General features: G+C 29.0%; 1 protein-coding gene across 1 annotated transcript; it reads right to left on the bottom strand.

Annotated features, from left to right (window-relative positions):
• Positions 1-398: 398 nt before the first annotated feature.
• LOC109182519 (ribonuclease 2-like) lies at positions 399-3,549 on the bottom strand. Its single transcript, XM_019332651.1, has 9 exons — positions 3,295-3,549; positions 3,162-3,190; positions 2,433-2,506; positions 1,812-1,913; positions 1,631-1,634; positions 1,411-1,502; positions 932-1,096; positions 757-832; positions 399-639 (listed from the first exon to the last, which is right to left on the bottom strand). Exons 1-9 carry the CDS (start codon positions 3,489-3,491, stop codon positions 590-592), a joined length of 789 nt encoding a protein of 262 aa, XP_019188196.1. The 5' UTR covers positions 3,492-3,549; the 3' UTR covers positions 399-589.
• Between the last annotated feature and the right edge of the window lie 9,253 nt (positions 3,550-12,802).

Raw genomic sequence — 12,802 nt, 5'->3', positions numbered from 1 at the left:
ACACCTGAACGCGACCATATTTCCATATTGTAAATACATAAAGTAAACGAGATTGGGCATGCTCAAAATAGTTTCTTCCCCTTTCAACAATTATGGGGATTAAGGTTATTTCTTCACCTCTTCACACCAACATCTTATCCTCTACTAGATAGGTTGATGGTTATAGACTTATAGGTGGAAATATTTTGATTTCTGGTATTAGGGTGATGGTGGCGGCGGCTCCTACATTTGTTAACAGGATGGTTCTTGGTTCTTTGTAGTTAATTAGTTTGTGTATGCCGACTTAGTTGATCACATTATTACGTATTGGGGTGAAAAAAATGGAGTAAATAATGAGAATACATATAATATTTTTCTATTTAATTGTCGCTGATTGAAACTAAAAGATAATTTGTCGAATCTAAATGATCGTAATATTAGCTGACTGAACCCTTGACCATATTTATTGTTAGTACAACATTCATTACAAGAGTTTGCTTACAACATCCCGATAAGTTTTAAATAAATTTTGATCATATAGCAACTCATAGCATTATTGCGATACACCATCTTGAGAGAGCAAATCAAGGGACAGTCTGCATTTGGCGATCTACCAATTGAGCGAACCGCGGAATGAAAGGTAGTTCGTTGTTTCCGGCACTGAAACCCCCGCACAAAAAAAAAAAAAAAAAAAAAAAAAAAGAAGTTTAAATTAACTCATCAATTTCAAGAAATTTTATGTATAACTAATTTAAAGTATACATGAAGAAAACTTACCCTGTGTTACATTCTTTATTGGTAATTTAACACGTGAAGGGCATTTTGATGGTGCATAGGTTGGGCATTCTTCAATCTGTGAGAAGATTAAGTATATGAGATTAGATGAGAGATTCCATTTTAACATATATAAATCAATTTCATGATGATGAGGTTCCAGGTGGTTCCAATTAACCTGGAGCGTCTTGTCGAAACATATCTGAATTTCTCTGATAGGACTATGGCCATTGCATTTCACAATTGGGGTTACCCCAAGAGCATTTTTAATGGCTGAAGTGATGTCTTTCAATGGATATTTAACGGTGTTCGAAGGTACATATCCAGCCTTCAACAGAATCTCCTGCATTATTGTATTTTATTACATAATAGTAATAGTAATGATTAATCAATAAAGAGTACATGGTCAGATCTGTGCCATTGAATGCTTGAGATCAATGACTTAGATTTTGTCAACTGTTGTGCAAGTGAAGTGAAGTACACAGTTGCACAGTTACCGTGCACGATTGCACAGTTGACTAAATTTAAACCATTGATCTCAAGTATTCAATAGTCCAAATCTGTCTACACGAACACTGGCCTCTCTCTCTCTCTCTATATATATATATATATATATATATATATATATATATATATATATATATATAATTAACTTATAGTAATATTGTATTTGAAGTAGAGCATTAGAGCCGTCGAGAAGTATTCATATTGATTGGAAAGTACCGGAGAAGCACATTTTCCATGTGTGTCTGTTAAATTCAAATGGTAATTATTATTCATATGATATGATATTCTCTACTAACTTAAATTACCTTAGCTAGCTTAGCTTCTCATTAAAGATATAAAGTAAAAGTATTGAGAAATTAAAGTTATTTACCCCACTGAACAATTGTTCAAAAATTCCATCCAGTAGTCAACCAACCATAAGGCAAATTAAAAGCAAAGAGATTAAGTTAGTTTAATGACATGTAAGTATATAACAAATTAAGCTAATTCAATAATGTTGGAAATGACAAATTAAATTAAAACACTACTAAACCGTATAGTATAGTATGTACCTCAAATGCCAAATCTGATTCGATGAAACGTCCACAAGCAGGGGCGGAAATGCAATCATACGATGGCCAATAGGTGTTCAAGAACCCCGATATAATTGAGATCTACGTCATGGAGATAAAATAATATAATAAAAACACCTAATTTAATTTGGAAAGAACAATAAAAAAAAAAAAAAAAAAAAAAAAAAACTAAGCCCATCCCCAACATTTAATATATATATACCACATTTAATTTTTAATTAATCCGTTCAATTCATTTTATATTACAAGTTAATTTGGATTGGATGGGCTATCTAATTAAATTTTAACCCCAAAGTCCAACTGCAATTGTAGCAATCATTATTGTGTGAACCATGGTCCACACAAGTTGTATGGACCATATTTTGTCTATTGTAAAATAATGTACATTCAGTACAAAAATAATGTATATTCAGTACAAAAATAATGTATATTGTATTCAAGGAATGTACATTATTTTTGTTATGAGTATACATTATATTATATGATGTACATTTAATACAAAAATAATGTACATTTAATATATTAAAAATGTACTTTTTGTTATGATCCACGTAACATTGTTTGGACCATGGTCCACATAATAATTTGCCGGCCACATACCGAGTTTTGGTCATATTTGGGACCATCACAGCAGGAGGGCCAACTCCCATTATTGTAATCTGGCCAGAAACCATCTGCATTTCAATTGAAACAATATAATATTATATAATGAACCTACCTTATATATATATATATATATATATATATATATATATATACACACGGTGGGCGATCACATGAGTACTAGGCTCCATGTGCGAACTGCAGAATCAGGTATTATAGATTGCACGTACAAATGTAAATTCAAGTTAATTAAGAAATTGTCACAGTGTTTTTTTGGAAAATACTTTACAGTATTTATTTTGTGTAAACTATGAGGTGTTCTGAATCTATCTCCATCTGTCTTCTGGTCTAGGACTTTAGGTTCAGCAGACTAATCTCCATTAGTTCCGAGAAGTATGAGAGTTTGTCCAAGAGGCCGGAATTGTCATTCGTGAAAATCGAATCCGGATTATACCACCAATAGTCCCCACGAAAAAGCTCATTTGACAACTTGAACTACCCCTTTGAGTTCTCTACATTATTGTGTTTTAATAGTCGTTCTCGAGGTGCATAATCACATTACAAGTTACACAACCAGATAGTAACAGTTGAACAAGCCAACATTTCAGATTGCACAAGGTAGTACGTAAGTTCTCACGGAAAGAATGATTTTCATTTGATCCTGACTATCTCTTATATATATATATAAAAGCTAGGAATTAATAAGAAGAACACTGTAGGGCTTACTGATTGTGAACCCAGTAGCAACCTCGGAGCTGCAAAAATGGATATAGTTTTTATGAGAAAGCAAGAAATATATGGTAAAAGTAGTATATATTATACATGTAGGGTGTGTGGTAAATAGTAATTAGATAGATACCTGCAACAGGCGTTGGTGGGACAGCAGTCCTTAACGCTGGAACAAGAGGTGCCAGACCAAGAAAGAGCAAGAACGAAGAAATCGAACGGTTTCTGCGGCGTATCTCCGCCGCGGATTAGGTTAGCGTTGCAAGTGCCGAATAGGAGTAAGAGAGGGAGGATGATGAGTCGGGCGGGGAGAGAAGCCATGGCAAACATAAAAGCTTTTGAAGATTGAAATGCTTGTATATGTTGATGCTGCAATTCGAGATGGGAAAGCTGATATTTATAGTGATTACTGAAGAGTAGTCAAGAGAAGATGTCTGTTTGGTAAATGACGGTTAGTTGATAATTAGAGTGTATAACTATATGATAACATTAACTTTTATAAAAAAGTTTTGGTAAATTAACTGTTAGCTAATAGTCGTTTGGTATAATTTCTTTTCTAAAAAAACTAATTGAAAAAATTGCTTGGAATAATTTTTTGAATTGCAAAAAGCTAATTAACTAACCTACTGAAACACAAAAAACCAATAACATCTCCACTAAGGCTCAAACTCATAATCTTCTAAATGACAGTCCAACCCGAGTACCATTAGACCACATAGTCCGTCCTGATAAACATTTATATTGATATTTTAACTAAATCAAACAATTAATAGTGGTCAAATCAGCCAAAATTAATTTTTTTTCGGAAAATACTTGGTGTACTCCCATTTTAAATTCCCAACTTGTACTCCCTCTCACATGCTCTTGATGTAGACATTTTTTTGTGGACCCACATGATAAAAATAACCAATCCTGATTTGCCACCTTAGGGAGTAGAAATGAGGGAGTAGAATTTTGGGAGTCTATGTAATAGAACCCATTTTTTTTCCAAAGAGTAAATACCTAAAATGGTCCCTTGACTATAGCTAAATTCACAAATTGGTCATCGACTTTCAATTTCAACCAATTAAGTCCTTAACTTTGCAATTTTGACACGATTTGGTCCTCCATCTATTTGACCATTTGTTGACCGTGATCGACGATCTCCAGAAGAACCTTCAGCCCTCGTCGGAGCACGTGGAGGCCTCCAGGATGACGTTGCACCGGTTCGAAAACACGTCGTCTTCTTCGCTCTGGTACGAACTCAGCTACGTTGAATCCAAAGGGAGGATGAAGAAAGGCGACCGGATTTGGTAGATTGCTTTCGGAAGTGGATTCAAATGTAACAGTGCGGTTTTGAAATGCAACCGGAACCTTAAAAACCCGACGATGAACCATGAAATTACATATATATCCTCAAAAATCACAGTCAACAAACGGTCAAATAGACAGATGACCAAATTGTGTTAAAATTACAAAGTTAAGGACTTAATTGGTTGAAATTGAAAGTCGAGGACCAATTTGTAAATTTAGCTATAGTCGAGGGACCATTTTAGGTATTTACTCTTTTCGCCCTATTTCTTAGTTCTTACTACCTCTACTTTTAACAGCAATAAAAAAAATGATAAATGTACTGTAAAATTGTTGTTCTTTTTTTTTTTTTTTTTAATCAATCAAAATCTGCCACAATAATAACTCCTATTTCATCATGATATTATAGTACTACTCTAGTTGAAGGCTTTGCAAATGGTGGGACAAGCAAGACAATCATACTCAGTACTGTACAGTTATTATTATTATTTTTTAAATAGTACAGTATAGTTATTATAACCTACTAAATATTTTAAAATTTAATTTGTACATATTTTGATATTAATAACTCAGTATACATTTTTTAAAAGCATTTCAAGACTACTTTTATATGATTGGGTAAAATTAATTCACTTTTATATATATATATATATATATATATATATATATATATATATATATATATATATATATAAGAGGGGAGAGTTAATGCAGTTAATGCATTTAAGAACAAATTCTCATGTAAAAAGTAATATCGACAAATTTCATCAATCAATTTGGGTGATTCTCATAGGATTCAAAGTCATATATATTAATCATTATACTATTGACCATGCATGCTCTACCTTACAAAGTTACAAAATAGACCATTGATATAATAATGTTTATTATTAGTATATTGAAAAATTACTTTTAGTCTATAAAATATTCATTTTTAGGTATACTACCAAAAAATAAATTTTCATTATACTAAAATGAACATTTAGTATACTAAAAAGTGAGCATTATATTCAATATACTATATCACATAATGCCTAAAACGGTAAGAGCGAGATATAACCCCATACTGTACAATATCCACTCTATAAGAACCATATAGTTGAATTGACAAAAGTTGGAGATCTTCACAATAACATTCCGACTTCATATTTACTACCGTTACACCACAGCTAATATGTGATACGGTCCCAAAAATGATAAAATGATGAATGAGTTTCTCTTAAGATCAATGTCAAAGTTGAATTATCTTGAGAGAGAATTCAAAGTATATCTTGAATCTCAAATTCTTTAGAGAGAATTTCTAATCAAAGTATGTAATCAAATGCTTTTTTTTTTTTTTTTTTTTGGATCCAAAAGAAAGAAAAACCCAACACAATGTAGTATCTATTTCTCAACCAAATGAAGCACAAAGAGCCAATATTGCCTACACTGAAGCTCGAACCTATAACTTCTCATATATAAAAAAAAAAACTTAATTATATTGGTACCATTGGACCACAAGATCATTAGTAAATACTATACTATATAACTATTAAGACTATAATTAAACAAAATTTAAGTTAAAAGTAAACATTAGACACCATATTGTATAAAAACAATAATATTTGTAATAATACACAAATTTTCCCTTTTTGCACTAGATTGAAAGATTCGATTCAACAAAAAATGTTTAATAAAAAAAATAAAAAATACTCCGTACATAAGAAGATAATAATTACAGTCTAAAAAAATATATACTTTTAATCTCTTAATTGTTGGTTATTAGACCATGTAAGACACATTAATCAAATTGGTCTTCCGGTTAACTAAGCTCAGAAATGCTATTTACAGAGACAATCCTAGCAAGTTGATTAGACAATTGACTTGGTAACCATAAAGTTACAATTTCGATTTATAGTGGGAGCTGTCTACTGATTTTCTTGATTTGAAACAGTCAACTATGGACAACCTAAGTTGGTTTATATCCTTGTGGTTTTTTACCGATTAGAATCACAATGTAAACTTCACCTTCTTCTTATTGTAAACTTCACCTTGAATGCACTTTTGGGTAGCAGCTACGTATTTTCCCCGTAAATGAAAGAAATACTATATATATACAAGTAGGATCTGCTTAAAGCGTTTTGATTATTTTTCATTTTCTTTTATTCTTTTTTTCCTCTTCAATTGTTTCTCTCACAACCATACCAAACATTGACATGAGACGTTGGAGTTGTGGATATTGCAGGCAAATCCGGAGCGTTATGTTGTGCAACTGTTGCAAAAATGACGTCGTTTTGACTAAAAACGCGAGTTCGACTTTAAAAAAAAAAAATTCAGTTTCAACTGCTGTTAACGGTGTTATGTTGTGCATAATTTGAACTATATAGTTCATTTATTCTATATATATAGTTCATTCATTCTGGATATATATATATTTCATTCATTCAGGATATATATATATATATATATATATATATATATATATATATATATATATATATATAGTTAATTCATTCTGGATATATATTTCATTCATTTTGGATATATATAATTCATTCATTCTGGATATATAGTTCATTCATTCTGGATATATAGTTCATTCATTCTGGGTATATATAGTTCATTCATTCTGGATATATAATTCAAATTATGCACAACATAACACCGTTAACAGCCATCGAAACTTTAAAAATTCAGACGCGCGTTTTTAGTCAAAACGACGCTGTTTTTGCAACTGTATGCACCATGCATGGTGCACACGGTTACACGGCATAATTTGCCGACAAATCCCATGCCTTTCATGGTGACATGGACAGCCCCTTAATATCTAAATGTTCACTAAATTATCTAAGTGGTTTAAAAGGAGTTTTCTTTAATATTTGTAACTGGAGCAATAGTAATAATTGATCATTTATCCCTCAATTTTTATTATAAAGATGAGAGGGAATATAATGGTCGTGGATGACTAAATTTTATTTAAGTTATTTTAATTTAGTACTGGTGTTTAAAATGTATGTATATAGAAAATATATTTAAAATACTATTAACTATAAGGTTTCAAATTTAAAAATTATTACAAAAAATGTTAATGAAGATCAATAAAAATTAATTAATTTGATCAATAAATATTAAAAATAAAAAACTTCATTTGTTAAACTTTATTTGTCGTACTTCTCTTTTTAGCTCATTTTAAAATGATGTTGACTTTCATAATTTTTTTTGGAATGCGACTTTCATAATTTAAATACTATTAACTTTTTTTTTACTTTAATGAATTTATCATTTATTTATTTATTTTAGTTTTATATGTGTTTCTAAAGCACCTCTTTTGTAGAATGATAATTTTGAATAGGATTTATTTTGTTAAGGACCTTATGGTCTAGTGGCACTAAATTGCTCTCGTATGTAGGAGGATGTGGGGTTGTGGATTCGAACTTTAGTAATGTGATATCGACTCTTTGTGTTTCAGTAGGTAAGAATAGGATTTATTTTCTAAATAGTTCATGAAACACAATTACCTATTACGAAATAAGGAGTAAATAAAATAATACATGTATGAGTTTTTGACACGTGATTTTATACTCCCTATCAATCATTCAATCCTAACCATTATTTTAACTTTTAAGTGGGTCCAATGTACCTTCTTTTAGGACGTACCATTTTAAAAAAATATTACATATATATATATATATATATATATATATATATATATATATATATATATATATATATATATATATATATATATATATATTATTTTATTTTTTTAATCAAGTGTAACATATCTATTCATCACAAAATAAGGTCAGAGTAAATAATAATTGTTCAAAGTCTTTTAACAAGTGATTTTATATTTCTCAACAATTATTGAACATCAACCATCCATTAATTTTTACTTTTAAAGGGTCGAACATACCTTTGTCATAAGGATAATTTTTAAAATAAGATATTAATATTTTCTTAAAAATTGAGTAAAACATGTCTATCTATCACAATTCACAATATAGGAATGGAGTAAATAATAATTGTGCAAGTCTTTTGATATGTAATTTCATATTCTCCATAAAACATTCAATCTCAATCATCATTTTAACTTTATAAGAGCAATCTCATTAGTCTACGTTTTTTCACAATGTTTTAGATGTCAAGTAGAATAGAGATGTAGGGGAAAAGAGCCAAATAAAAAAGGAAAAAGAAAAAGTGAAAAAAATAGAAGAAAAGAGAATACATGTTTTACATGTCCAGCTGGCGCGTGCAGTGCACACACCTGTTGGGTGTGCTGAAGTGCACCTGCAGTGAAGAACTAATATAAGCTTTTTTTTTTCTTTTTTTTTTACTGTGGGTCTCACAAAAATTCTCATTTGTAATAAATTTTTCTTCTCTCTCATTTCAACTCTGATCTCTTCCACCTATATTAAAAAGCTTAAAAACTCCTATTTGAGTTGCCCTAACCTCTTTTTTTTAGAAGTATAATTTTAAAAGATATTCCGAGTATGTATAATATCACATCTTATTTATTCATTAAAAATAGGGAAAATGACACTTTTTTCCCCTAAGTTATATACTTATAGCACTTTTTCCCCCTCAATTATTTATGTAAGCACATTAGCCATCTCAATTATTTTAAAAGTGGTGGCTTTTCCCCCTAATATATTAAATTGACATTTTTACCCTTAAAGTAAACATTTTATTTATTTTACTTCTCCAACAAAATATTGCGTATATGTAGCGATTATCACGGTTCGGTTCGAACTGAATCATACACTATAGCAATCAAATTAAAAGTTTTCAGTTATGATTCAAATCTAGAACCCAATATTTGGATTTCAATTTATTAAATTTAAGAATAGAAAAAAACTGGATCATGAACCGTGAACCGGCAGTTCCAGATCCAGTTCGCGATTTTGAACCGTCTTTATTTTAAAATTTTATTTTTTATTTTAAAATAGTCTAAATTCAACAATAAATGTATTTTATTTTTTCAGTTTGGAACATGAACCGGCCATTCCGGTTCACGATTTTAATAAACTCTAAATATCGCGTTTTGATTATAAATTGTAATTGGAATATTTTGGTTTGGTTGCTATAGTATTTGTTTGGTTTGAACCAAATTATAGTAATAATTTGTTGGAGAATAAAAAAAATGAAATATTTATTTTAAATATTTATTTTAAGGGTAAATATGTCCATTTAACATTTCAGGGGGGAAAAGAACCACTTAAATAATTCAGAGGAAAAAAGTGCTATAAGTATATAATTTAGGGGAAAAAAGTGTCATTTTCCCTTAAAAATATTAAATGAAATACAACTACCAATCACAAATAAAACAGAGAAAGTAATAAATTACAAAATAGGACGGAGTAAATAATAATAATAATTCACAAAACAGGACAAAGTAAGCAATAATTGTCCCAATTTTTTTTTGACACGTGATTTTATACTCAATCTCCACTATCTTTGTAGTCGTCGTACAAGACAAACAATTTATTATTTGTGGCAGCTGCCAAATGCAGCTTTATCTTCTGTATAAGAACAGAATATAGTATGGCATTCATTAGAGTAGTTGGAGCTTTGTTACGGCAATTGGATTTCATACAGTAAAATTCTCATCATATTAATTTTTAATCAGAGAAAATTGTAGTTTTTAATTATTTCTAAGTTATAAAATAATTGTAGAATTTGTTCATACTTGTTAATGACGTGTGCATATTTTTTCGTCTTAAGTTATAATTGACGTTGCAATTAAGTTTCGTCCATTTTTTAACAATACATTATAGACAAAATTTGCAACATCAGTTATAACTTAGGGACGAAATGTGAACAAAACTTGTTAAAAAAAGATGAAATTTATCACATAAATTATAATTTAGGGACAAGAAGTAAATATGACCAACAAGTAAGATAAATCATATAATTACTCTATAATGTAAGGCTGAAAAATATAATTTTCCCTTTTGTTATTTATATCTATTTTTCCTTTTCAGACCACATAACAATGTTATAACTCATATATCACTTATAAAAGAAATCTTTTAAGTACAATATTTTTAAAAATCGATTTCTTACGTACTTTTTTTTAGTTAGGGCTACGAAAGCACAGTATACTAATGTCATTTTTATTAGAATAAATAATCAACCAAAAATATTAATGCAAATAATAAAAATTTCGGTGGCCTGAATAAATAATTAATAATTTAAATAAGTTAGGACCACATATCTACAACTATGTATTGAATAAATCAATTCTGAAATAGTATACCAAAGATTTTTGACACGTGAACTAGCATTATTGTCCTTGAATCACAATCTCGAGTATTCTCAACCATAATGTTGGACTACACATAATTAATTTATGACTGATGCTACACACCTACTCATTTATTTATTTTTTATATCATTTCTTTCCTTTTCTCTATAAAAAAAATCAATATATGTAACATGAATTTTATTCCTTAGAAGCTAATTATCATTTTACTTAGGCTATTCACATTCCTGAATGCAATACTTTAAGTTAATAAGTCAGGTTGATTCAGTGCATATAAGAATGATTTAGTGCCTTTTAGAGATAAATTTAGTGCCTTTAAAGAAGATTACGCGTATTATTACTCTTCAGTCATTACTCTATTCATGCTTTTAAAAGTTCTTAAAGCACATAAAATGCATTAAAACGGTAGTACAGTTCACCCCCCATAGGTGAATCTATATTCGTATAGATCTGCTTGTTAATTAGTGTATAGTTTAATATACCCTGAATATTGATTAATTTATTTGTAGAAATAATTTCCTTTTAGACAAAATGCACTTGGACCATCTCCTACTAAAATAATGTACTTTATATACACAAATAATGTACTTTTTATTTATGCTCCACACAATAATGCATCTCCATATTGGCTCTATGACGACCCTGGCCCCTGCTTCACTACCCACGTCTTATCATCTATTATGGTACTATTTATAGGAGGGAGACATGTTTTAATTTCTGGCATTAGGTGGTGGTGGTGGTGGTATCTCCAGATATGATTGATTACTCTCTTTCTCAACAAATTCCTCAAGTAGTCAATATGATTGATTTTATTAATTATATTTTTTTAATTTTTTCATGGTATTAATAAAATACTTGGTAAATAAATATATAACATTATTTTGTATTATAACTTTGATATTTAATTAAAAAATAGTGCACAAAAAAGATAATAGACAATGTAGTGAATATAATAAATTGATGAATTTGTACATTGGAGAAATATAAAGACAATATAACTAATAAAATTATTTCTCTTAACTAATTTATTGATAATGAATAATTTTTTTTTAATAAAGACATTGTAGGGACAATGTAACGAATATAATCAATTGATGAATTTGAATGTAAAGAATTTTTAATATGGAGAAAAGTAAACACAATATAACTAATGAAATTATTTCTCTTATTTAATTTATTGATAATGAATAATTTTTTTTTTTGAATAAAGACATTGAAGACACATAATTCTAAATTAAAGAAATGCATATGTATTATTTTTTTTTGTTGTAGCTACTAAATTATTATTTAATTTAATTAGAGTAAAATAGAGTACTAATTATGCCAACTTTGATTGGGATGGGGTTCGAACCTAAGATCTTTCTTATTGAAATCAATGAGTAAGTTAACGATGAACTAACAGAAATTAACGGAAAAGATAATATTTAACGGAAAAGTTAACAGAAAATCATATTCATTAAGGATAAATTAGGAAATCTTAAGGAAAAATTAAAATCTGATCAATCTGAGCCATTCATTTAATTAAAAAATTTGACCGCCATTTTTTCTACCCATTATAGGCCCACTCTCTTTGGCTCTTATTAGTATATATATATATATATATATATATATATATATATATATATATATATATATATATATATATATATATATCTACTATACTAATAAGAGCCCAAGAGAGTTAGACCTATAATGGGTAGAAAAAATGGCGGTCACAGATTTTAATCAAATGAATGGCTCAGATTGATTAAAAGATTGATCAGATTTAAATTTTACACTAAAATTTCCTAAAATACCCACACACCGTTACTAATTCCGTTAAAATTTTAAGAATTGCCGTTAGTTCACCGTTAACTTACTCATTGATTTCAATAAAAAAGGGTCTTAGGTTCGAACCTCATCCCAATCAAAGTTGGCATAATTAGTACTCTATTTTACTCTTATTAAATTATATATATAAATAATAATTTAGTAGTTACAACAAAAAATAATACATATGCATTTCTTTAATTTAGAATTATGTGTTCACAATGTCTTTATTCAAAAAAAAAAATATTCATTATCAATAAATTAAATAAGATAAATAATTTTATTAGTTATATTGTCT

This window comes from Ipomoea nil, unplaced genomic scaffold, assembly GCF_001879475.1.
Source record: "Ipomoea nil cultivar Tokyo-kokei standard unplaced genomic scaffold, Asagao_1.1 scaffold1074, whole genome shotgun sequence".
Lineage (NCBI taxonomy): Eukaryota > Viridiplantae > Streptophyta > Magnoliopsida > Solanales > Convolvulaceae > Ipomoea > Ipomoea nil.
Note: the sequence above shows the minus strand (reverse complement) of the source record. Positions and strands in the feature narration are given on the sequence as shown.